General features: G+C 53.0%; 1 protein-coding gene across 4 annotated transcripts in view; it reads right to left on the bottom strand.

Moving 5' to 3' along the window:
• The window catches only part of PSTPIP1 (proline-serine-threonine phosphatase interacting protein 1), a 42714-nt gene extending 18773 nt beyond the window's left edge, over positions 1-23941 (bottom strand). Inside the window, exons 1-3 of one of the 4 annotated variants that reach the window (XM_033189300.1) lie at positions 23435-23941; positions 851-951; positions 566-640 (exon numbers count right to left, since the gene is read on the bottom strand). In XM_033189300.1, the coding sequence (XP_033045191.1) occupies positions 566-640; positions 851-951; positions 23435-23470 (212 nt within the window). In that variant the 5' untranslated portion in view covers positions 23471-23941. Of the gene's footprint in view, positions 1-565; positions 641-850; positions 952-3115; positions 3296-16427; positions 16480-23434 lie in introns of those variants that run through there. The other 3 variants (XM_033189299.1, XM_033189301.1, XM_033189303.1) reach the window with 3 other exon arrangements.
• Positions 23942-27207: the final 3266 nt, after the last annotated feature.

Genomic DNA, 27207 nt, shown 5'->3' on the forward strand with positions numbered 1-27207 from the left:
GAGCCCACTTCTTCCTCTGAGGAGGGCTGCGTTACTATCCCAGCACTGATGAGGAAATGGAGCCACGGAGTGTGTCAGCAGCCAGCCCATGGTCAGACAGCTGGGGGATGAGGAGCTGGCACCGGAACCCAGGTGTGTCCCCTCCTGGACCCCTGTCTCTGGCTACATCTCCACCCTTGAAGCCCATGCTGAGCCAGTGCTGCAGGGGGCTTGGGCTACCAGTGGAGAGGCCTGTCACCTGCCCCTCAGGACTTCAGTGGAGGCCACCCAGGCTGGTGCAGGCTGCACTGCAAATGACTGAGGATGGATGGCCTCCTGTCTCCCCCGCCCAGACCCTTTCCAGCACTCAGACTCTTGGGCTTCCTCCCTCCCGCACAGAACCTGGCCTCACCCTGAATGCCCGATAACCAGACACCAAGGAGGAGTCCCGACGCCTCATGAGCAATCCAGACCTACCCTGGTTCTGCCCAGCCTCCCCCATGCCAGGAAGCCCTAAACCTCATTTAAAGGCCCAGAAACTGCCAGCAGAGGAGAGGAGTGAGCCCCAGGGCCCGGGAGCTCTTACTTGATCTCCGTCTGGCCTCCTGCCTTCCGTGCGATCTGCACCAGCTCCTTCCCGTACCGCTCCTCCGCCTGGGCCCTGCAAAAAAAAGGGCATTTGAAAGATCATCAGTGACTTGCCCCCTTTGGGGGAGGCCTAGGTTTGAGGGAACACAGGAGAGTTTTTTTAAAGCAGGGCATGTTCTGACATGGCTTGGCTGGGATGGGGGCCTCGGCCACTGCCCCAGGAGCTGAGTGGAAGGCACCTGTCTCCTGCCCTGTGCTCCCCGTGGCCTGCCCAGCAGCTCACCTCTGCCTCAGTAGCTCCTCCATGTCTTTGCACATCTTCCTGCCATCCAGAAGCCGCTGCAGCAGCACCTCGTAGCCCGTGTGGGCTGTGAAGTCCCTGCACTGTGACATAGGACAGAAGGACACATGAGGGCCACGACCAGGCAACACCAAGCACAGCCCTGTGGGGACCCTCCCACCATCTCCAGGAATAGCCTCTCTCCTGCCTCTATCTCCCCGGCTCAGGGCAAGCTCTTGGGACTCTAGACCGGGCTTTACACAGGCACACAGGAGGTCCCCTCACATCTGCAGAGGTGATAGGTACATAAGTGAACCCCACCCAGCTGACAGGGCTGGAGGTGCCGGGCCTGGCATCAGAGCTCACAGGACAGGACATACATCAGCATGAGACAGCAGATGGGAAGGGCCACCCTTAAGTCCCCCTGATGGCAGTCAGCCCTGAAATTCACTCACTCACGGTGCCACCGTTCCAATATCCCTATCTCAGCTAAGTGGGGAAACCAAGGTGCAGGGGATGACACATGATCACATCCAGAGTGGCCCAGCTAGAAAGTGGCTGGCCTGGCCTTGAACCCCAGGGTGTCTGGCTGGAGTCCCTGCCCTTCGCCTCAGCACTGTGCAGTCTCCATGACCATCACAGCAATTGCAGTTTCTTGGGCACCAGCCATGTGCCAGATGCCACGTTGGGCTCTCTGTGGGCTCAGGAAACCCCCCTTAGGCAGATCCAGGGAGATGGGCATGGAGGGTGACTTCAGTCAAGGCCAGAGCACAGGCAGACACGCCCTACATTCCCCTCTGGACTGGGGTGGGGTGGGGAGCCTCAGAGAACTCTCCAGGGACAGCTACCCTCTGCTGCCTGGCACTTGCCCAGCTTGCCCTGGCTGTCGTTCTGGCCAACCCAATTCTCCTTTCTCACTGTGCAGTGGGTTCCAGGTGTGTGTCTGAGCTGCTGGTGTGGGAAGCTGGTGTGAGAAGTTGGGGGAGGGAGGTAGTCTTTAAGGACTATGAAGGAACAGAGGTCTCCCAGGACACTCCCAGGCCTGGGAAATGGGTCCCAGGGCCAGGCTCCCCGCCACAACCCCCTAAGCTCTCCCGGGCGCTGCATGCAGGCTTACTCCAGGGGAGCCTGAGGTGCTGGGGAGACAGGATTTTTGTCACCAACTGAACAAAGGTAGGCGTGACATTCTGCACCCAGTCTGTCTTCCTTTCTATCCCTGAGGACCCCTAAAGCCTCAGAGACGAGCAAGAAGTTGCAGCTCCCCTGACCACACACATTACAGTCTCCAAGGTCACACACACTCCAGGGTCACACACACTTAGCATGACTCAGGTAAAGCCTGGTGCTCCTTCCCCTGACCCATGTCTCCCCTCAAACGCCACCTTAGGGATGTGAGGGGAGCAGGGATGGAGTCAAAATCAAGGAGAGCTCTCTGCAGGAAGAGGCATTTGACTCAGGTGCTGGAAGGAGAAGGTATTCTCCAAGGTCTAAGGAGAATCAGAAGCAGCAGGGAGGGGTAGCAATGGCATAAATTGCCCCAACAGCGCCCCACCCTTCTCACCAACTGCAGTCCACCTTCAGCAAGCTCAGAAGGGTGGACTCTCCTGGCCTGTAGGACACTTAGGACCCCAAGCTCCTACCCCCTCCATAAACATCCTTAGAAATTCCCGAGGAGGATCTGGCCCAGGCTCAGCTGTCCCACAGAGCAACAAGCAGAGTGTCTAGCCTGTAAGGCCAGAAGCTGTCCCCCCAGCCTCAGAGGCAGGCCTCCACCCCCATGTCCAGGTTGGCATCACTGGGCTAGCCTGGGCCAGGCTTCCATTTCTGCGGTTTTTGGTGGGCAGCTGCTTGCAGCCAGCAGCCCTCCCCTTCCCACCCCTGAGCCTCTGCCCTCGCTTCAGACTCTCAGGTCAGAGCCCCCCGCGGCTGGGAAGAAAAACAAATCCGGGGCCTCAGCCTCCTGCCCCTGCCTGGAGGGACACCAGCATTCAGGTCAGAATGCCACAGATCCCCCCACCCCAGAACTGTGAGCCGCCTTGTGTGGCTCCCCTTACTCCTCAGGAAACTGAGGCCAGAGAGGGAAATGGCTTGCTTGAGGCTGCAGAGTCAGGACGAGAATCTGGACTCTCAGGGGACCTGTCATTTCTTCCTAATACCTCTGGAGTGGCCGCCTGGAGCCCAGCCCACACCCAGCCCTGACGCCAAGGGAACCCTTCTTTTGTCCTTATGGAGGCCCCCAGAGTGGAAAGAGAACCAAGTTGAACTTACGTTGGCCATTCGGGAGGAGTCAGAAAGCAGCGAGAGGCCCTGCAGGCTGCGACTGCGGTGCTCAAGCCCCCAGAGGCTGCAGGCTCCAGGATCCCTCCCAGTCCCCCGCTCAGAGCTTTGGGCTGCTGGCAGGGGCTGTGGCTGAGTGAGCTACTGTCACAAGGACTGGGCGGTTCTGAGGAAGTGCCTGACTCTCCAGGGGCTGCTCACGATGGCTCCCAGCCCTGCACTCCTTCCCCCAGCCCACGTCCTCCTCCTTCACCCCCACCCCTGCCACCTCCTCGAGGGCATGGGTCTGACTCAGTGCTCTGAGCTGGGAGAGTCAGGCTCAGGATGTGTTTAGGAAATGAATGAACCCACCATCCTATAACTTAATCAGTCGTGTGGGTCTGCCACCCAAGGCCCAGCATCAGCATTACCCCCAGGGGCCCTACCCTAGTTGTCCCCCACTCTTACCTCCCTCTCCCCTCCTCCTGTCCGACCTCCATTATCTGAATGCTGCCTGTGGCCCTGCCCTTTGTGAAATCTCTATTTATCAAGTCCACCTGGTACACACTGCACCAAGGGTATCACAGGGTGTCATAGCGTTATCTTCCTGACCATAACACACATCCTGGGAGGCAAAGATGGAGACAGGAGGCCCAAGCAAGTAAAGAGACTGCCCAAAGCCACACAATGGGCAAAGGGCAGAGTTTGGGATCTGAACCCAGGTCAACCTGTCCCCAAAACCACATAGCTACATCAGCCATTTAGTAGACAGCCCAGGAACCATTTTCTATTTTGGAACGTCCAAACATGATTCGAAAAAATAACTCTTGAAAATGATTACTCAAATTATCTCCACCTCAAATCAAAGCTGTATTTCGGGCTATAATTTGGTTACTGTGGATTCACAGAGGGTAGCCTAGTGCCCAGGCTGGGTCAGAGGAGTGCAGCCCTGGAGAACCAGTGAACAGCCAGGGGTCACGGCCCAGCCATGTGGCACCCAGGACAACCTGTCCTGGACTAGGGGTGCCAGGTGGGGAGCGGGCACAGTCCCTCCCTCTGGGAGGCTCACTTGAGCCAGATGTGGGACCCAGCCCTTGCCATCCATGGTATGTGGCCATCGGCTCCAGGCTGCATCCCAGAACTCCAGGAGGAGGCTCTTGGGAGGAAACATATTCCTGCCTCTGCCTTGAGGCCGTGCGGCCAAGGCCTGGGTGCCCTGTTCTGTCCAGAGATAGCCCACTGGCTTCATTCTTTCGTGGGTGTTGGTGTGAGCCATGGCCCGGGCCTGTGAGCTGGCCAGGCCCTCCACACCCCCACCGGTTGGGTGGAGAAGCTCCCTCTGCACCTACCACCACTTCCCCCTTTTCATGCCCGTAACACTCTTGGCGGCTGCAGGGGCGAGACCACAGACATCAGGGCCTGAAGCAAGCCACTTTACTTCTCAGGACCCAGTTTCCTCACTGGGGAAGTGGGGGCAGGAGGCTAACCGCTTTTCGGGCCCTGACAGCCCACCCCTCTAGGGCACAGTCCTGTTAGTATGGGCCACAGTTCAGAGAGGGTCCTAGGGCCTGTTTGAGCGGCTGGGAAGGGTCTGACCGACTAGATGTGGGTTCACACCTCCCGTGACCCTGGCCCTTCTCAGCCTGTTTCCTTCCCTGTGAAAATGGGCCTAATAGTTCTCACCACATAGAGGTGTCCTGAGAAGCAAGTGAAATGGTGTGCATAGGTGAGAACAGTGGACTCAAGATCAAGGCTCACCACAAGGCGGATACTGGGCTCGGGATGATGACTGCCATTTTATGAATGAGGAAAGGGTAACCCAGAGAGGTTACCCAGCCTGCCCAGGGACCTGCAGGATGCAGCCGGGATATAACCCAGATATCCCAAGCCACGATCTTGGCTGTTAACTTCCCATTACTTTGCCTCTCTGCAAAGCCCCACACTCAGGGCCTGTCAGCCAGTGGCAGTTCAGCAAGCAGCAGCTCCCGGAGCCCTACCCGCCTGTCTGCCACCTCCCCCACCAGAAACACCTTCCCTCAGCAGGGGCCAGCCTGGAAGAAATGAGTCACCTCCTCACCTCCCCTCTCGCCTTACACACCTTCCTCCACCAGAGGGTCCGTTTAAAGGGGAGCAGAGCCTTTTTCAAACGCTCGCTTGCCTGGCACTCCAGAATACAGCATCTATCAGAGGACAGCTAAGCCTCCAACCTTGGAGGGGGACTCCTGGGTTTTGGTCCCAGTTCCCATCTGCTATGTCCAAGAATTGGCACCGAAATCTTCCCTGGGAACCAAGTGGGGGCTGTGGAAGGTAGCCAGGAAGAGCTGCCTGGTAATTCTGTCCATGAGAACAGCCTGACAGGGAGAGGGGAACCCTAAGGAGCAGCTGAGTGGAGCAGACTATTGGGTGCAATGGGGGGGGTTGGAAGTGGAAGGCTGTAGGGAACGGAGTGGTTAGGGACTCCAAGGGGGGCAGGGTTGCCAAAAAACCTGCCCAGGTGCCAGGGAGAGAAAGGGCTGACCTGTGTGCATTCGCTGTCACCAGTTACAAGAATACCAGGGCAATGAGACATTTCTCCCCCTTACAGTCATGGCCCCGTGCCCCACCCCACCCATGGAGACCCCAGAGGCAGCTGGCAGTGCAGTGTGGGTACCCCATGGCAAGGGAGGAAACTGACCCTGTTCTCTTTTCCCCATCAGAGGCTTCCAATAAAAGTCAGGGGACTGGGGAGCTTTACATTGAATGACAGAGTGAAATTGTGATACTAGGTTGGACTGGATTGGGTTACACCTGAAGATGACTAGGAAAGCTCCAGCATGGGCCCACAGGTGGGGACGCAAGACCTAGCAGCGGATCTGGAAGGTAGAAGAAAGAAAACTTTTTCTGCTTGCACCCCACCAAGTTCAAAAACCAGCTGGTAAAAGGCTTCCTATTCTTGCTGAAAATCTTTCTAATGGCTGACATGCTCTTAGGTTGATAGGTTCTTCCTTTAAAAAAAAACCTTTTAAAAAGATTATCTTTTATTGGTGGGTGAAGAAATGGAACGGGGAGTGTCAATTCCCTGCCTGTCCTGTCATCTCAGAAGCCTCGGGAGTCAGGGCCGGCTGTTTTGGATGGCAGTTGTGGAGCTGCATGGTGCTGGGGTGCTCTCCTCCCTCATACCAGCAGTGACTTCTGCAGCTGGTGTGGCTGACACTGTGGGTTTGCTAGCACCTAGTTTCCTGTTGCTTGTCTTCTGTGGACTGAGAACCTGGGGTAGGAAGGGCTGAGCTCCATGGAGGCAGAGGGGGGTCTTTCAGGTTCCCCACTGGATCCTGGCACCCGGTGCCTACACACTGCCCTGCTCACAGACACACTGAGTGACGGGCTGGAGAAGTGCCTCGGTGAGGCCCTCGAGAGGACAAGGCTTTATGACTGCTGCTTCCTGAGGTGCCCCATGGAGGGGACCAGATCATTTGCTTGCAGATTCAATGACCCATTACCCAGCACCTTTAAAGAAGCCAGACACACTGGTCCCCTCTACTTCTTACAACAGTCCTCTGAGGCAGAAATTATCATCCCCATTGTATAGATATGGAAACTGAGGCACAGGGACGCTAAGTCAATGAGCAGCAACCAGACTCATTCCACTGCCCTACAGTTAGTACCCCGCAATGGGACTCCTCTCCACCATTACTGGTTGGCAAACTGAGGCAGGCAAAGGACCAAACACTCAGGTACAATTTGGATGGATGGATGGATGGATGGATGGATGGATGGATGGATGGGTAGATGGGTCGGTGGATGGGTGGATGGGTAGATGGGTGGGTGGATGAGTGGATGGGTGAATGGGTGGATGGGTGGATGGGTAGATGGGTGGGTGGGTGGATGGGTAGATGGGTGGGTGGATGAGTGGATGGGTAAATGGGTGGGTGGATGGATGGATAGACGGGTGGATGGATGGATGGGTGGATGGGTGGATGGATGGCCAGAGCCCTCAGTAAACAAGGCAGTTGCTTACCCAGAGTATTTGGGAGGAGGTGATAGGGAGGGAAGGAAGGTTCCAAGCCAAAGCTGTGGGGGAACTGCTGAGGTTCCAGTCTCACCTGGAGATCTCTGTGAGGCCATCAGGAGCAGAGGGAGCACTAGTGACTGGCATTTCCCAGCCCATGCCAGGACTCATGGGAGCAGAGACAGGGAGGCCAACTCCAGGTCCATGCAAGGAAAGGCTTCCCAGGAGCCCGAGTGGCTGCAGGTATCAAAAGAGGGTGGGGTGCTTTGACAGGTGGAGAGCGCCCATCACTACAGTCTGTAAGCAGGTCTGGTTCCACAGAGAGGACTCAAGCCTCAGATGTGAAACTAGAGACTTGCTGTCTAGGGGTTCCCTGACCCAAGTACTGCTGGGATCCATGGATAAGCAAATAAATAGGGGATGAGGATGACTTACAGCTGTCTGAGATGGCCCAGGGTAAGTGTTGAACAGAGAGGGCCAAGAAGGCAAAGACAGACAGTTTTTAGACAACAAATGTGCATTAATGTTGTCAGATGAGTAACTCCGTGTTCACCTGGGCTGACAGGACCTTGAGATTAGAAATGAGTTTCCAGAGTGCCACGGTTCTCCTCCGAGTCCCAGTCTGATAGCCTCTGCTGGGCCTTACAGAGTCCCTCACCTGAGCAGCCCAGCTGGCCGTCCCCGAAGATGCCTGGGCTGGGCTCCATTGTGCTGGGAGGCCCACAGGCCCATGGCTGACAGGGGCCCCATCAGAGCCCTTTGAGCTTCCAGGGACTCCCAGGGGTCCCACTGAGGGGACAACACAGGTGCTGGACAAGGACACACTGCGCATGAGTGTGGCACCTGCCCTCAGCAATACTGACCACGAGGCAGCTGTCTGTCATGAAGATGAGGAAGGTGATGACAAGAGAGGTGACTCTCTCTAATGTTGTGGGGCATCTGGCTTTTGACCAAGGTCTGTCTGGCTTGAAAGTTTTGTTCTTTTAAATAGGCCTTTTCAATGACGAGGCAGGAAAGCGCCCCACTACCTCAGTTCCCTGCCTGCTTCCCCTCCTGCACTCTCATGGGACCAGCCCAATTCCCACTTCTTTCTCCTGTGTCATGAAACCAAAACATGCAGAAAAATGAGAGAGGGCTGGACATGATGGCTCACACCTGAAATCCCAGCACTTTGGGAGGCTGAGGGGGGTGGATCACTTGAGCCCAGGAGTTTGAGACCAGCCTGGTCAACATGGTGAAACCCTGTCACTACTAAAAATACAAAATTAACTGGGCATGGTGGCATGCACCAGTAATCCCAGCTACTTGGAGGCTGAGGCAGGAGAATCGCCTGAACCTCGGAGGCAGAGGCTGCAACGAGCCGAGATTATGCTGTTGCACTCCAGCCTGGGTGACAGAGTAAGACCCTGTCTCAAAAGAAAAAGAAAAGAGAAGAAAAGTGAGAGAGGAGGCAAGGAGCAAACACAAGATGGCCAGAGGTAGATGGAGACACGCCCCTCAGGCTCACCTACCTGGAAGTCCAGTGCTAGTGATGTTCCTGTGCAAGCCTGCTTCAAGGTAACAGAGACAGGTGCAGGGAGATGGAGCAGGTGTCTGTAAAGGTGGCCTGAGGCCAGACTGAGGAGAGCCAAGTCACGCACAGCAAGGGGCAGGACCTTCCCAGGAGGTCATAGGAACCAGGACCAGGTTCCAGATTCAGGGGAAGGGATTGAGTGGGTGGGGTGCCTGGTGGGGCTCTCATGCATGATCCCCTCCAATCCTCAGGGAACCCTGTCAAGTCAGTACTGTGCTGTTACTGTCCCATCTTTCAGGCAGGTGAGGAACTGAGGATAACAGTGACTCGTCCAGGTCACACAGCTCTGTACAGTCCTTGCCAAGCTGATTTGGCAGTCAGGGGCTCACTAGGATCCAGCAGTGGATGAGGAAGGAGGCACAGGCCGACGGTGAGGGCAAGTGAGGAAGGGAGGCCGTGGGCCCTTGGGAGTGACTGATGCAGGGGAGGATGGAGCTGAGCCACCCCAGACCCTGAGCCCTGGAGGAGGCATTGACCCTATAACCAGCCAGGAGGGGTCCAGCTGTCTTCACAGGAAGAGCAGGGCTCCTTGCTGCATGGGTTCCTGCCTGTGAGTGACCAGCCAGGGGTACCAGTGGTCCAGGCACTGTTGTTGCACACCCCCGTCCCCAGGCATTGCCCTCCCACACCACCTACACCTGCCAGGGATGTTCCAGGGGAGCACAGGCCCACAGCGAGTCCAGGCAGTGAGGCATGACAGGGCTCAGGCACTGGGTTCTGGTTCTGGCCAGTTCCACAAAGTCTGCATGAGTCACAAACCTCCTGGGCCCAGATTCCTCCTCTGTGAGATGGGGATGAGAGCATCATCCACTTCCAGGGGCTCTGAGGACTAAATGAACAACACCTGCAGGAGCCTCACGCAGGGCACTTGACACTCACTGGGCTCCTGGAAGGGCAGCCGAAAGGATTCATGCATGTTAACTGAGAGGAGCCCAGGGAAGGGCTGTTTACAAGAACTGGGTTTGATCCTAGCTGGGACACTTCTCTAGACTAGTGGCTCCCACTCTCTGGCCTCAATTTTTTCATCTGTAAATTGGGGAGAATATGTGGACTCCTAAGCCCTTATAGGGCTGATATGGGGTGTCCTGCTTTGTGGCTGTGAATTGCTGTAGGTGTGAGGGCTGGCAGGCTCCCTTGGGCTTGGGACTTGCTCAAGAGACAGAGATGGGCCCCTAGAGCTTCAGGGGAGCCCCACTCCTATGCCCATGCCCTTCCCTGAAGGCAGGGAGAGACCCCTGCAGCCTCTGGAGGCCCTTTAGCCCCCTCTGCCAGCCTCAGCAGGTTCAGGACCTTGGAGCTGAGCCTGAGGCCTCCTGCGCCTGGGGGCTAGTTGGACTCCACACCTGCAGGGGATGGCATGCGGGGCTCCTTTTCCTTGCTTGGCCATTAACCTGCATGTCTCCGCTCTCAATCCTCTAATGTTGGTTTACTACTACAATGTTCACAGACAAGGAACCAAGGCTCAGAGAGTTGTGGGGCTCCCCAGGGCCACCCATGAGTGTAGTAGGATCAAAGCAGGCCACTGGGCTCTAAGGTCAGAGTGAGAGACAAAGATGGTGCCTGCCAAGTAAAGGCTTCTGTGTTGGAGCCTAGGAAATTGCTCTACTCTGCCCAACACAGCCAGTGGACATGTTGCACAGAGCCACGTTGCGGAGAAACATGGCTCTAAGTAGAGTCAGATGCTCCCCCTACCCCAGGCCTGGGGAGCTGGGCTGTGTGAGGAGTCTGGTGCTCTCTGGGACCATTCATTATTTAACATTTTACTCTCAGCCTACACAGAGGTAGGACTCAAATCAAGACTGCTGGATGCAGTGGCTCACGCTTGTAATCCCAGCACTTTGGGAAACCGAGGCGGGTGGATTACCTGAGGTCAGGAGTTCGAGACCAGCCTGGCCAACATGATGAAACCCCATCTCTACTAAAAATACAAAGATTAGCTGGGTGTGGTGTCAGGTGCCTGTAATCCTAGCTACTTGGGAGGCTGAGGCAGGAGAATTGCTTGAGCCTAGGAGATAGAGGTTGCAGTGAGCCGACACAGTGCCATTGCACTCTAGCCTGGACAACAGAGCAGGACTTTGTCTCAAAAAACAAACAAAACAAAACAAAACAAAACAAAAAGACGGCCGGACCCTGAGTACAAGCTCCTTCCCTTGAGGACTGGGAGTTATCTGAGGCCTGGGATGAAATTTCTGCAGCCTGACACACAAGGCACGAGATGGGTGGATCACGAGGTCAGGAGATTGAGACCATCCTGGCTAACCCAGTGAAACCCCGTCTCTACTAAAAATCCAAAAAATTAGCCAGGCATGGTGGCGGGCACCTGTAGTCCCAGCTACTCGGGAGGCTGAGGCAGGAGAATCGCATGAACCCGGGAGGTGGAGCTTGCAGTGAGCCGAGATTGCGCCCCTGTACTCTAGCCTGGGCAGCAACTTCCCAGGCTGGAGTGGAGTGTCGTGATTACAGCTCACTGCAACCTCAACCTCCTGGGCTCAAGTGATCCTCCCACTTCAGCCTCCCAAGTAGCTAGGACCACAGGTGTGCACCACTACGCCCCAGCTAATTTTTGTATTATTCATAGAGATTGGGTTTTGCCATGTTGCCTAGGCTAGTCTTGAATTCCTGCGCTCAAGTAATCCACCTGCCTCAGCCTTCCAGAGTGCTGGAATTACAGGCATTAGCCACTGCACAGGGCTAGAAGTCCTGATTTTTAAAGGCCTCTCAGGTCCAGGCAAGCTGAGGCTGGGACAGACATTAATTCCTTGCAGGGTCTTCTCTTGATCCACTGAGGAAGTTGGTGACCCAGCCTCCAGGCTGTCCCTCCAGACCCTCCTTGAAGAAGAGTGAGAGCTGGTGGGGCCTCAAGGAAGTCGAGATGTCATAGATGGACTTTCTTGGGGAGCTGGAAGGCAGAGCAATCGCAAGGAGGAGCCCACAACCCAGGGGCCCTCTAAAGCAAGTGTCTCCCTATGTGTGCCGAGGGTAGGAATATCATGAGGAGTCTGTCATGGACTCGTGGCCAGTCCAGGTTGGGCAAACTTAGGAGGGTCCAGGCCTCAGTCTCCTCACCTATAAAATGGGAACAACGAAAGCAGCTCTACTCAGGCCCCCGAAGAGCCAAAACAACCTTGAAAAAGAAGAATAAGGTTGGAGGACTCACACTTCTTGATTTCAAAGCTTACTACAAAGCTACAGTAATTGAAGTAGTGTGGTACTGTCATAAGGACAGACATGTAACCAATAGAATGGAAATTGTGAGCTCAGAAATGAACCCTAACATATATGGTCAACTGATTTTTGACAGAGGTACCAAGACCATTCAATGAGAAAAGGACAGATTTCAACAAATGGTGCTGGGAAAACTGGATATCCACATGCAAAAGAATGAAGCTGGACCCTTACTTTATACCATTTGCAAAAATGAACTCAAGATGAATTGAACACCTAAATGTAAGACCTAAAGCTACAAAATTTTAAAAGGAAAACATAGGGAAAAACTTCATGATATTTAACTTTGCAATTATTTCTCAGATACGATATTAAAATCATAGGCAACAAAACAAAGAGTAGACACATTGCATTCATCAAAATGAAAAGCTTTTGTGCATCAAAAGACAATATCAAAAGAGTGAAAAGACACTCCAGAGTGTGAGAAAATATTTACAAATCATATATCTGATAAAGGATGAGTATCCAGAATATATAAAGAACTCCTACAACTCAACAATAAAAAGACAACCAAGGCCGGGCGCGGTGGCTCAAGCCTGTAATCCCAGCACTTTGGGAGGCCGAGACGGGCGGATCACGAGGTCAGCAGATCGAGACCATCCTGGCTAACACTGTGAAACCCCGTCTCTACTAAAAAAAATACAAAAAACTAGCCGGGCGACGTGGCGGGCGCCTATAGTCCCAGCTACTCGGGAGGCTGAGGCAGGAGAATGGCGAGAACCCGGAAGGCGGAGCTTGCAGTGAGCTGAGATCCGGCCACTGCACTCCAGCCCGGCGACAGAGCGAGACTCCGCCTCAAAAAAAAAAAAAAAAAAAAAAGACAACCAATTCAAAAGTGGGCAAAAGTCTTAAATAGACTTTCTCCAAAGGAGGTATACAAATGGCCAATGAACACATGAAAAGATGCTCAACATCATTAATTATTAGAGAAATGCAAATCAAAACGGCGATGAGATACCACTTCATGCCTCCTAAGGTGGCTATGATTTAAAAAAAATAGAAATTAACAACAGTTGGCAAAGATATGAAGCAATTGGATCCCTTTTGCATTGTTGATGGGAATGTAAAACTGTTTGGCAGTTACTCAAAAAATTAAATAAAGGATTACCATACGATCCAGCAATTCCACTCCTAGGTATGTATATAAAAGAATTGAAAGCAGGGTTTCAACAGATACTTGTACACCAATGTTCATGGCAGCATTATTCACAATAGCTCAAAGAAACAGCCCAGTGGCCATCAATGGATCAATGGATGTACAAAATAAAGTATATGTGTAGAATGGAATAGTATTTTGTTATAAAGAGGAAGAAAATTCTGACACATGATATGACACAGATGAGCCTTGAAGACATTATGCTAACTGAAATAAGCTAGACACAAAAGGACAAATATTATCTGATTGTACTTATAGGAGATGACTAGAATAGGCAAATCTATAGAGCTAGAAAGTAGAATCGAGGTAGAACAAGGTATGAGGTGAAGGAGTGGGGAGTTATTGTTTGATGGGTACAATTTCTGTTCAGGATGATGAAGCAGTTCAGGAAATAGTGAATGTTTCTTAATGCCTCTGAATCATATACTTAAAAATGGTTAAAATGGTCAATTTTATGTTACGTATAATTACCACGCCCCCCAAAACTTTTAATCTCTGCTCACTCAGGTGAGTCAAATGAGATCATGAAAATGGTACAAACTAGATGTATGCCCATTGTCAGCAACGGTAATTTTTGTTTTGTTTTGTTTTGATATTGAGTGTTCGCTCTTGTTTCCCAGGCTGGAGTGCAGTGGCACAATCTTGGCTCACTGCAACCTCTGCCTCCCAGGTTCAAGCAATTCTCCTGTCTCTGCCTCTCGAGTAATTGGGATTACAGGCACGCACCACCACACCTGGCTACTTTTTTTGTATTTTTAGTAGAGACAGAGTTTCACCATGTTGGCCAGGCTGGTCTTGAACTCCTGACCTCAGGTGATCCGCCCACCTTGGCCTCCCAAAGTGCCGGGACTACAGGCATGAGCCACCACGCTCGGCCAGCAGTGGTAACTAATTACCACAATTATCTATGTTGACGCCTGTCAACCTAAAGTTCTACATGGAGGCACTGGGGAACTTTGAAAAATACTGATGTCCAGGTCCTACTCCCAGAAATCGGGATGTAATTGACCTGAGGTGTGGCCTAGGCATTGGGATTTTTTAGAATGACAGTCCTACAGTCTGGCTCTCTGCTTCATTTCTTTTCTTTCTTTGTTTTTTCTTTTTTGAGACAGCCTTACTCTTTTGCCCAGGCTGGAGTGCAGTGGTATGATCATGCAGTCACTACAGTTTCCAACTCCTGGCCTCAAGTGACCCTTCCACTCTAGCTTCCCAAATACCTGAGACTACAGGTGTGCACCACCAGGTACGGCTAATTTTTGTACTTCTTTTCTTTTTTTTTTTTTAGAGCAGTGGTTTCACCGTGTTGCCCAGATTGGTCTTGAACTCCTGGGTTCAAGTGGTCTTGAACTCCTGGGTTCAAGTTGTCTTCCCGCCTCAGCCTCCCAAAGTGCTGGGATTACAGGCGTGAGTCACCCCGCCTGGCCGCTGTTCTATTTCTGACCTTGTCTCCAACTACTCTCAATCTTGGTCACTCTCTCTAGCCATGCAGGCATGCTCTTGCCTCACTCAGCCCATCACTTCCTCACTTCCTCCCAATTGTGACTATTTCCCGTTCCTGTTTCCACAGCTGGGAAGCCCTGAGTTCCATCTGGCCACCGCATCCCCACACTGGCTGCTGGTCTCCAGGGCTCCAGCTGGCACTTCCTGTTGCCCAATGGTGGGTGGCCTGTCAACACAAGTGGGAGGAGCTGTCACTCTCCTGCCTGCTCCATCACCCATTGCTCAGTGTGCCAGGCCTCAGCAAACCACCACACCCTCCCATTAACTGCAAAGGGCTCTCTGGCCCAGACCTGGGAAGGTGGCATCCAGGCCTAGCCCAGTCCGAAATTCCATCCTTGTGGCATCCCCCAGGCCCACATCCCTTCCATGAGGCTCAGTTTCCTCTCTGTAAAACAGTAATAAGAATACTGACCTCACAGGACTATTGCTGGAATTCAGTGAGATAACATAGATCATCTTGTTACTTGAAACCAAAGGAATGATTCTCTAATGGTGGAGTATAACATGCAATGCTGAACATCAGTGGAGGAGGCATTCTGGAAACAGCAAGATCTATGTATAAGGCTCACCCTATAGGTGCATATCCCATTATAAATCTGGGTCCCCTGGAACCTGTTCCTGGTCTGCTACCCCACTACGGTGAGCAGGAGGAGGTGGTCCCTTAGCGCTGCCCTGAGCCGCAGGAGGAGGTGGTCCCTTAGCACTGCCCTGAGCCACCCCATCCTCAAAGCCCTTATCTTAAGTGATGATGACCCTGACATCCTACAGATGAGGAAACTGAGGTTCAGAAAGGGAAAATGATTCTCCAAGGCCATCCAGCAAGTGTGGGTGAGGGCTGGGTGAGGCTTTAAAGAAGCCCGCTTCCTTCTTCTTTTTTTTTGAGACGGAGTTTCGCTCTTGTTGCCCAGGCTAGAGTGCAGTTGTGAAACCTCAGCTCACTACAATCTCCACCTCCTGGGTTCAAGCGATTCTCCTGCCTCAGCCTCCTGAGTAGCTGGGGTTACAGGCACGCGCCACCATGCCCCACTAATTTTTTGTATTTTTAGTAGAGACAGAGTTTCACCATGCTGGCCAGGCTGGTCTCGAATCCCTGACCTTAGGTGATCCACTCGCCTCGGCCTCCCAAGAAGCCATTTCCTTCTAAGCCTGGAGGATGGGTCATTACTGAGTCTGTGAGGGAGGAACCTTCCAGAGCCAACCCAAATGGGAATCCTGGTGTGGGCGGCCCAGGGCCCAGGGCATCATCCTCTCTAGCTGGAAGCAGAGGCAGTCTTGGTTTCCACCCAAAGTTCCCTCCATTGTGTGGTTTGCAGCGTCAGCCAGGCTCTGGGTGAGGAGGAAGGGCATCCCGCTCACAGCCTGCAGCCTCTGTTCTCTTTTGCACGAGAGGAAACAGCCACCACCAGAGAGGGTGCAGAGAGGCAGAAGAAAGTATCTCTGCCACCACTTAGGGCAGAGACCTTTCACAATCCAGCTTGTGCCTTCCCTTCCTACCAGTCACCTTGCACAATGCTCTGGCCCAGAAAACTGTCTTCCAAACCCCCTTCCACACCTTTGCCCATGCCGTGCCTCCCACCTTGAGTGCCGTTTTGTCCTCCTGACATCTCAAATCCTCACCCATCCTCCAAAGCCCAAAGCAAGGCCCTCCTTCTCCATCCCAGGGGCTGCCCTAGCTCTGTGTAGATGCCAGAAGCAGCCAGGAAAAGCACGTGGGTTCCTGGGGACTGGAGCACAAAGCAGGTCATCAAGAAACAGATCTTGTTTTTTATCAAGAATAAAATTGAATTAAGAACACCAAATCGACCCAGAATCCTGCAGCTAGCAAATCCTGGCAGTGACCATCTGCAGGTATCGCGAAAGCAGAGCAAGCAAGACCACAAACCTCTGCAATCTTCTAACACCTGAGCAGCCGGCCACATCCTGTGGAACGGGCATAGATGAACCAAGTTCTTGGTCACCAGAGGCCCATGTACCACAAAGTATGCACAGAGTGTGTGGAAAGGGTGTGCTAGCGAACTACAAATTTGGCGTAGAAACACCCCTCAGTCTTGAAAGCAGGAATTGCTTAGTTTTCTTTTTAAATATTTTCTTTTTAATGACACAGGTACTCTGTATTGACTTGCAGAAAATTAGATGGGGGATGGAGAGAATCCTACTTCCAAACCCATAGACACCAATGTTAACATGTAGGGAGCCGTCCTTTCATCCTACAGAAATTAAAATAGAAGCAAGAACAAACTCTCTAGAATTCAGGGGCAGAGGGCAATAGAGTTCGACAGACCTGGGTGGGAGTCCCTGCTCTACCTTGCACAGGTGACCCTGGTCTGGTCCTAATCCTGCCGTGCCTTAGGTCCCATCACAGAGTCAGGAAGACACTGAAGATGGGTTTGGGAGCGTGTGGACTGAATGGCACCATGCCTGGCACGGAACAGGCACTCAGCAAACAGGCAGCATTGCTGCTCCTCAGGGGATGATGTAAGTAGCTGGGATTCAGGGAAAAATTCTTCATGGGACTTGAAATAAATGTCATCTTTTTCATTTTTAATTGTTTGATTTAATTTTTGAATAATTAATACATTCATATGGTTCAAAAATCAAACAGTATAAAAACATCAATCCTGAAAACATTCACAGACGCTCAGCCTCATCCCTCACCCATCTCTTTTCTCTCATTCTCCCAACAGGCAACCACTTTAATGAGCTCCCTGTGCATCCATCCACAGATTTTTGTTGTTAATACAACAAGCCTGTGCCAGTATAAATGCTTATTTCCCCACTTTTCACAATGAGTTGCCGACCAGACGCACTGCTAGACTCTCTGCTTTTTACAGGGAACACCAGGTCTTAAAGAGCTTTCTCAATCAGGAAAGGGAGAGCCTCCGTCCTCACTCCTTCTGACAGATGCAGCCAGGCAGGTGCTGGGAAGGTACTTGGTGGCAGCAAAGGCAGGATGTCCAGGGCCTTCAAGGCCACAGCAGTTTGCTGGGCTGCAAGGCCTTCCACAAAGTCAGAGCAGGCTCTGGTTTCCAGCAGGGCCCCACCCACAGGCCCTGATCCTTCCAGGCCATTCTGGGGTCCCTCCTTTCTGTGTGAAAAAGCTCCTGCCCAACCAGAGGACTATGGGGGATCCCAAAGTGGTTGCTAGTGCCCATGGCTAAAGAACTGCCCCACTCTTTCACCCAGAAATGCCTCCTTCCCTGGAAAAGAGCCATTAGCCTCCTCTGCCCAAAGAAATCATCCCCAAGTGAAAAACCTTTACAGTCAAAGATCTACCCATGGTGTTACTGTCCAGAATAATAAATAATTGTCAGTAACCTAAATGTTCAGCAATGGGGGATTGGGCAAAAGAATCATAGCATAGTCACCAAATTCACAAGCTAGAGAACTGTGTGGCCATGAACATCGGTGTCGCCAAAAATGAGGAACCCATGTCCACGCCCACAAGTGTTCCTGGAGTGAGTTACGCTAAAAAAAGGAGAGGGTGGCAAAGTGTGAACACTAGCGCTACTGAACCATACACCAAAAAAATGGGTAAGCTGGTACATTTTATGTTATGTGTATTTCACTACAATTTAAAATAAAATTTAGAATACTAGAAAAAAAAGGAGGGAGGGTCGTGCATAGTGGCTCACTCCTGTAATCCCAGCACTCTGGAAGCCAAGGCAGGAGGATTGCTTGAGCCCAAGAGTTTGAGACTAGCCTAGGCAACATAGGGAGACCTCATCTCTGCAAAAATAAAAAATTTTTAAAAGAGAGGGAAAATACGAAATTGTGTACACAATATGCTTGCACCTATGTAAGGCAATCTCACCCAAACACAGCAATATATTAGCAGTTGTGTGATTAGACTAAAGGTACTTTTTCTTTTCCTATTTTTCTCCATTTCCCCACTTTCCTTTTAGGATTTTATATTAGTTGATTTTGTTTCTTTAGACAGTGTGTGTGTGTGTATATATATATATACACACACACACACACACGCACACACTTTAAATATATATACACACACACATACACACTTTAAATTATACATATATATACACACACACACACACACATACACACATACACACATATCTTTAAATGCCCAGGATAGAACAGGTGCCCAGCAAATGTCAGGCTCTCCTAATGCCCCTGGGCCATGGTAGACAAGTCTGGGGGTAGGGACAGGCAGCTTTGTGACAGGTCAAAGTAGCGCCCCTCAGTCCCCTTCTCTGTAGTCTCATAAATGGGCATCTCAGCGTCTCAGAACTGGGAAGGGAAAAGGCACCAGCGGCTGAGTGCCACATAGGGAAGGGGTGGATCAGCCCGGCCAGTCCCACTGTGTGAAGCTGGTGAGTCACTGCCCCACCCAGCAGCAATGCCGTCACCTGTTAAATGGGCTTGGGGAGGCTCAGCTCCTCCCAGTGTGGCACAGGGGTTTCCAGATGGAGCCAGAGCCCAACCTCAAAGGAGAGATACGCCCACATGTCAAGGGGAAAGTTCACGCCTATTGTCCCCATACCCCCTTGGTGGTTCTCACCCAAAGGGTGGGTGACGGTCACTGTAGTGCATGTGGCCCAGCCTCCCCAGGTCCTTACTTTTCCTTTTAACTACCCTAAAAGGGATAGGATGTGGATCTCAATAGAATCTGGTCCAGAACTAGATTTCCCTCTTAAAACAATATCTAATGACATCTTTGCAAAGGCCATTAGATGGACATACATATTGTGAGGGATGGGGGGCCTGGGAGGGGATGGCACAGTTGAGATGCTGCTCCTCTCAGAGCACTCCTTGCCTGACCCAGTTATTCCTCCAGCCCTGGCACTGGACTGTGGCTTCCTTCAGGTCAAGACAGTCTCATTCATCTGATTAGATGTTGCAGGGTGAAGAAGCTCAGGGGTCCAGGGTAGACCACCTAGTAGAGAGCCCTACTCACCAAATATTTGCAGAATATAACAAAAGTGAAATGAAGTGCTGGGCACTGTGGCTTATGCCTGTAATCCCAGCACTTTGGGAGGCCGAGGCGGGTGGATCATCTGAGGTCAGGAGTTCGAGACCAGCCAGGCCAACATGGTGAAACCCCACCTCTACTAAAAATACAAAAAGTAACCGGATGTGGCGGCGCATGCCTGTAATCTCAGCTACTCAGGAGGCTGAGACAGGAGAATTGCTTGAACCCAGGAGGTGGAGGTTGCAGTGAGCCGAGATTGTGCCACTGCACTCCAGCCTGGGCGACAGAGTAAGATTCTGTCTCCAAAAAAAGTGAAATGAAGTAAAAAATGGGTTCAGGAAGGCAGATGGACCATGGAGACATTCACTGTCCATTCATTTATTCTATGAACACATCCTCAGCTGGTACCCCACTCATCAGCCCTGTGCAGAGGATATAGACAGACATTTCTTGCAATAGTTCGGCCGTCTCCTGGGAGTGGAGCCGTGACAAACTAGGGGCAGGGGGAGGACCCTTCCTTCTCTGGGTTTCCCAGCTCCTTAGACTCAGTGCTAGGCCAGACAACGTGAGGTCTAACGTCCTTTCCGCTCGGACAGCTGGGGTTTGCAGACTCAATCTTGTCTCACTGACAGGTCCCACTCTGAGGCTCATTTACAAACTTCCTGCCAAGGGATGATACTCTTTATCATCTGCATGTATCACAGAAATCACATTATCCCTTCCCTCCCCTGTGGCTGGTCTGCCCTGCCTCACTCCTACAGCAGCGTGCATCTGAACACTCGGCTGCAGCTAAAATCAGGCTATAAATAAATACTGTGTGGCCACACTGATAAAATTACAAAAACAGGCCGACCGAGGGACAGGACTGTGTCTGCTCCCACTCTGAGTGTCCCCACTACTTCTGTACCATTACAGCTGCTTTTCAGACTGTTTCTGTCTCCTTCCTTGCAATCAGGCTGCTAGCTGCCCTGCCTGTGAAATGTCCTCTCATAGTCCAGGTCCACCAGCATTTATCCATCACCAACTGTATATCAGGTACTGTGCAGACTGCCACCAATTGCTACATCTACAGGCTAAAAGACCCCATGCCAAGTTCGTTAAAATTGTGGGTGAAATTAGAGTTCACAGGACCTGAGTAAAAGCTAGGGGACGTCTCCTAGGAGTGTAGTATATGAGCTTTAAGGAAAGCTCTTAGGGAAATCGTCTTTGGCTCCTGAGAAACCACTTTTGCTTTCTCCCTTACTGTGAGCTAAAGCCAGAAACAGCAGGGCTAGCTCCCCTCTTCTGCCCCGTGTTCTGTATGGGTGAGGTGATATGGGTGATAACTGAAGGGCTGTGATATCAAACATGATCTTTCTAGTTTAGCCAAAGTAGGGTCCCTGCACTCTGTCAGCTCTGTCCCCCAGACCAGAGTGCAGTGGCGCATTCTCGACTCACTGCGAACTCCACCTCCTGGGTTCAAGCCATTCTCTTGCCTCAGCCTCCCAAGTAGCTGGGATTACAGGAGCATGCCACCACGCCTGGCTAATTTTTGTATTTTTAGTAGACTCAGGGTTTCATCATGTTGGCCATGTTGGTCTTGAACTCCTGACTTCAAGTGATCCATCTGCCTTGGCCTCCCAGGGTGCTGGGATTACAGGCGTGAACCACTGCACCCGGCCTAAAAACCAGTCATTTCTAAACAGTGTGCTGGCAGGCTGAATCAGGGTTTAATGACAGTGCCTTGGGCTGGGGTGGGGGAAGGCCCAAACAAGGGCCAAGCTGGCTGGGCTGTTCCTAACATAACACCTGCGGTCAGAGTAGTGTGCCTTTTCTGTTTTACAGATTTGTCTACAAATGAAGCTTAAAAATATTGTTCTAGTCACCTTGTCTGATCTTAACCCTCTGGGAGATAAGAGGATTTCCTCTTACCCCGAAGCCAAAAGATCCATGATATGAAAGATAGAGGGATCCTGCCACAACACAGGTGCTGGAGCCAGCCTGCCAGGGTTTAATCCCAGCAGTGTGACCTTGCGCAAGTCTCTTAATGTCTCTGTGCCTCAATTTCCTCATCTGAATAAGAGAGATAACAGTAGCATCTGTTTGAAGGATTGAATGAGTGAATATGCATTCATCTTGAGAACAGCGCCTGGCACATCTTTCGTGCTCAGCAAATGTTAGTTGTTATGCACTGAGATGGGCTGAGCATCAGGAACAGGTATTAGAATCCAGAGCCCTGGGGCAGGTGATGCCTTGATGCGTACAGTGACCTTTCGGGGCGTCGGCCCAGACTCAGTGTGAAAGGTTCCCACTGGCTACTTCTCTCCCCTTCCTGCTCTGGCCTTCCCTAGGGAAACTATATGCCCACCCCAGACCCAGGGAGCCAGCCACAGAGGAGAGCAGGCACTTGGAGGCCAGGAAGCCCAGAGGTGTGACGAGCTCAGAGTGTGGGCAGGATGCCGCTCAGGAAGCTCCACAGGGACTGGCTGCTTCTGCTGCTGCCACACCCTGATCCCTTATACGCCACCCTACCTGTGCCCAGATCCTACCATAGGGGCTGCTCCTTGCCCAGCTCTGCACTAGGCTCTGAGCCTGGACAGAGGTCTCAGTGATAAGACAGTCAAGGGGTCCTGGCCTGCCCTGGGCTACAGAGTGGACTGGGTTTCCAGGCCCTACCTCTTCCCCCAACTTTGCACACCAAGGCAGAGCAGCAAGGTGGTGACTCCCATCCCCCACCCCCCAGGGCTCCAGCTGCCAGCCTGGGCCCTGAGCATCCTGGTGCCTGGTCCTCCGGATGGGCTGAGGCAGCTCTGCCTCCATTTGATTCTCTGGGCTGCGCCCACCCTGTCTTTGTAGAGATGGGGAAACTGAGGCCCAGAAAGGCACAAGGTGCCCTCCCCATGTGGGGTCCTTTGCCTACTGTGCAGTCAGTGCAGAGGAAGCAGAACACTCACACGCTGGCCACAGGCCCCAAGGAGCTGGCTGGAAGGGAAGGAAGGCCTGGCTCCGTGGCTCTCATCCTCCTGGCTGCAGCCCCAGGAAAGGGCCCGGGGAGGGCAGGGCAGTTGGCTGGGGCTCAGCGGCCAGCGAGTTCTCTTCGGGATTGGAGGCAGCACCCCAGGACAGCCGTATTCCCCAGCTCCAACCAGAGAGGTCTCACCTTTTCCCCAGAGCCCTGGGCACAGCTGGAGCTGAGGGGCAGAGGGGGAGTTGAAGGACAGCTGGAAAAATGTTGAGATGATCCAGGGGTCCAAGCTGGGCTGCAGGCTACGTGGCCCGGGCCAAGTCACTTTACCTCTACTACTGGCTGGGTGCCCTTGTTTCATGGGGGAAATGACTTGATTTAAGCCTGTGTTGAATTTAAGAAAGTAAGCAAGCAATTGCCCGCCTGGCTGCCTCCTTGAAGGATCCCTAAGGACTGCAAGGGACAAGGGGCTGGGTGAAAGAAAGAGAATTACCATTTGGAGTAAGGCAAGGGGCTGGGGTCTTTAGTGCATTGGATCTCCTTGCTGATCCAATGCTTTAGTTGGTGTGTTGATTTCTATTTATCCCCATTATATAGATGGAGAGACTGAGGCTCAGAGACAGAAATGACTTGCCCAGCCTGTAAGTAACAGAGCCAAGACCTGAACCCAAGTTTGTCTGGTCTCTAAATCTGTGACCCCTCCTTTGCTGCCCCACACATCCTCCTCAAGCCACCACCCATGTGTTGCCCTTTTCTGAGGAGCTCCTGCTGTGGGGAGAGGTCTCCCAGAGGAGAAAACAGCTGGGGCAGCAGAAAGGAGGACCCTCATTCACGGAGTCCACTTGCCTTCCAGTCCAGAAGGGTGGGACCTCCATGACGATTAAGACCAAGAATCAACCACTATTTTATGAGAAAGCTCCCCTCTCGGAGCCGCAGCCCATCACCTGCATGGAGATTTCAGCCTAACTCTGCCCGCTCCACTTGTTCAGTGCCCCCAACCATCCTCACTCACCCAAAATGCATCTTTGAACTGCAGCTGGGGCATCATCCTCAGGCGTCTGCCGCGGCAAAGCTTGCTCTCCTGCCACAGGCTGGCCTGATGGAGGGCCAGGCGCCAGCAGCACCGTCCCAGTCCTGGCAGGGCTGGCCCAGGCCCCCCTTCCCGGCCGGCGCCGTCTGCAGCACTCAGAAGGCAGCCATGAGCCAGAGGGGAGCTGCCGAGGGGAGGAAAAGGCTCAACCTGTTTTGTTTGGGGCTAGAATCGGCAGCAAAATGAGGAAGGAGTGGAGCTCAGTGATGGGAGGGCGGGCCCTGGTGTCCAGCCCAGCCCCTCGCCGACCCTGCGGTGATGGAGGACACAGTCTGGGACCCAGAGCAGGGAACAGGGATGCCAGCCCTGTGTGGGAGGCAGTGGCCAGTGGAAGAGGCAGGCTGGAGTTCGGGCCAGGCAGGCAGGCAGCCCGAGGCCTGCGCAGGAAGGTTTGTGCAACCTCCCCCCGGGCAGGCGCGGGGCCCTCGCCCACAGGAAGTGGAGTTGCTGTGCTCCCCTGTGCAGCCCCGCCTGCCACCTGCCATCCTGCTCTTGCCTCTGCTTGCCCCTCCCGAGGCGCGGGCTCACTATTCCAGAGGTCATAGGCTAAGGGAGCTTGAGGCCCACCGACAATGTGGCCAGGAGGGGCCCAGGAACCCCAGGTGTGTCACTGGCCAGCCAGCCCAGCGCCCTTCCAGGCTGGGCCCAGAGATGCCAGACTCTCTACCCCGCTCAAGCAAGCCATTCTGGAGGGGCTTACCCAGGCCTAGGGCATCTGTCATGCACCAAACCCTGGCTGCTCCGGGACCTGAACCAGGTCCTGCCCTCAAGGGGCCCACAATCTGGGGGCAGACACAGCTGTGCTCTGGGGGGCAGTGAGCACACAGAGGTGAGGTGAGCAGGCAGCAAGATGAGGGAGAACAGCCTGAGGCCCCTGCACTGCCCCCCACCCCCCACCACCGCCACTGCCGCAAGTCTCCTGATTAGACACTGTTTGGGGCAGAAAACCTCCCTCTGAAGATGGAGACTTCCGGCTCAGTGAATGGGAATGGACGGAGAGAGAAACAGGATTATCAAAGTACAGAGCAGAGTGTTTGGAAACCCAGCCTGAGGCCCAGTTTTTGTTTCATTTTGACCCTGCCCTTCAAGGGCTCCAACTCGCTGAACCTCAGCTTCCTCATCTGCCACACCCAGTCTTTGGAAAGGAGACGGTGTCAAGAATATTTCTGGAATTTCCAGTTTGGTGGGCAGGTGCTGGGGGCACTGTGTGGTACTACCTGAGGAAGAGCCCTGGACTAGAGCCCCTGCCCCAGCCCTGAGGAGCCAGGCCCTGCCCCCTCAGCAGAAGATGCAGCAGGAAGTCCTAAGCCCAAGACAGGCTGGCAAAATGGGATGAGTCAGGGATTGTCCACAAATCACCACCCTCACTGATGTCTGCCTTACAGCTGACGGGGTGGTAAGATAGATGAGAGTTCCTGCAGATGAAATAACTGAGCTCCCAAGTGCCCATTATGCATGCCCAGGGTTTAGAGAGAGGTACACACCCAGGTTCTGAAATAGCGACCCAAGAGCAAACACTTTGGGGAGCATCGCAGAGCAATGGGACTGCCCCCAGAAGGCCCTTACCTCCGGAAACCTTGGACTTGAGCTAAACTTTAATCTGTAAGGCACCCCAGTCAGGTTTTTTGTTACTTGCAGCTGAAGACAACTAATAGTGTAAAAATCCCCTTGAACTTCGTAGGCCATAGAGTGAGGCAGGCTGCACCTCCCCTCACAATGGCACCACTACCTCTGATAGCACTGGCTCAGCCTCCCTGAGCTCAGTTTCTCCATCCATCAGATGGGATGATGCCTCTAAGTCTGGAGCAGTCTAGAGACTCTCTGTTAACAGAAGTCTCCTGCCTTCTTATTGGCAGAAAATTTCACAGCTGGGCTCCCTGCCCTGCCTCTCTAGGCATCCTTCCCATCACCTCCCAGAGACTTCCGCTCCGGCCAGGCCTCTGCCCTCTCCCCAGAGGCACCTTTCCCACTCCCACCTGCTCTGTTCCCAGCCTCCCTTCTGGCAAGCTTCCCTTGATCTTCCTTACCTTGGCAAATCCTCCCACCCCTCAAAGCCAACCTCAAGGCTCCCACACATGAGGCCTTCGTTTCCCAATTGCACTTGTCCAGCCAGGGCAGCCCCGGATGGAGGGCCATGCTGGTGATGGGCTGGAGCAACTGGGGAAGGAAGTAATGGGAGGAACCCCTGGAGAGACTCTGCAGCTCTCTGCTAAAGAAGTCTTCCTCCTCCCCTCCCTTCCACCCTTACCTATTGCAGCTCCCCGGGCTGGGCGACCAGACAGCCAATTCGGCTTTGGAGTACTTACCCAGCACTGGGTACATCATTCCGCTTTTCACATGGACCGCCTCACTTACACTGTCATTATCCCCACTTTACAGATGAGCAAACCAGTGATTAAAGAGTGTAAGTAATGCACCCAAGTAACAGGCAATAAGCGAAGGGCTGGGCTTTGGTCAGAGATGTGTCGGAGGTCAAAGCACATGCTCTTAACTTCCACAGTTGTCTTTTACCAACAGCCCTCTATTCAAAATGGGTTTCATTGTTCCTTTCTCCAGTTCTACCTCGAGACCCTCTCACCCAAGTCGATAGATGGAAAAACAGTCTAGGGAAGCCACCGGGGCTGATGGTGCTATTGGGATGAGAGGCTGCCCATTTGCAAGGCCAACCATGGGGAAGTATGAGCATGTGACCCACTTTGTGCCTTTAGCACATGCTATTGTGCAGTCACTGTCTTATTCGCATCAGTTGAGGATGCTTTTGGCTGCAAAGAACATAAACCAGAGGGTCTGACACAGAGGATGTGTGCTGTCACCTACACAAGGGGACTGGAGGCAGGGCAGCCTCCACCTGTGGTACATGAGGGCTTCAGCTCAGTCTCTCTGAGTTTCTCCTGCATCTATGATCTTCCTCCTTGGGCTGGAGGCCAAGGAGCTGCAGCAGCTCTAGTCTACAACCCCAGACACAGCCACAAGCAGAGAAAGAAAAGGACACCTGCCCATGTGTCTCATTTTCTCCAAAACCCCTGCACTCTCCCTTCTGCCCAGCTCCCCAGAAGACCTTCCCCTGTGTCTCCTTGGCCCAAAGTGGGTCATGTGCTCATCATTCCCCACGGTTGGCCTTGCAAATGGGCAGCCATGGATTCTGAAAGCCAACCACATGACCACCACAACCTTCTCCTCAGCCCAGGCACACAAGCACTGCTGAGCACCAACTCCCGCAGGGTCCTGCTGGGACTGGGGCCTCAAGGGGAGGCCAACTTGGTTTTTGCTCTGAGGGGCCCAGAGACTGACAGACAGGTTCCAGGAAGTTCTTTCTCCATGAGGAGTGGCTCAGAGCGGGTGAGACCAGAAGATATTGTGATACTTAGACAGGAATGAGGTCTGGTTGGGGCAGGTGGGGTGGGGCTTGGGTGGATTGGTGGGATGTCAGGGAGATGGAGGAGCAAGACTGAGACACATCTGAGTGCCCCTCAGAAAAGAGTACTGTCCTAGGGGGCCCCTATTCCCAGCAGCCCCACCCACACCCACGCCCAGGCGTGAGAGGAATACAGTCCTGAAAATCACCGCTTTTTAGTGACTGTTCCAGCTGCTTCAAAACAATTTGCCTTGAGGTTTGTGCAGTTGTGCCTCAAGCCAGGTTGTGGGGGCATCCCCCTCCCAGGCAGAGCCCCTGCCTGTTTTGCATGGTATTTGAA

This window comes from Trachypithecus francoisi, unplaced genomic scaffold (assembly GCF_009764315.1).
Source record: "Trachypithecus francoisi isolate TF-2019V2 unplaced genomic scaffold, Tfra_2.0 Lachesis_group3, whole genome shotgun sequence".
Lineage (NCBI taxonomy): Eukaryota > Metazoa > Chordata > Mammalia > Primates > Cercopithecidae > Trachypithecus > Trachypithecus francoisi.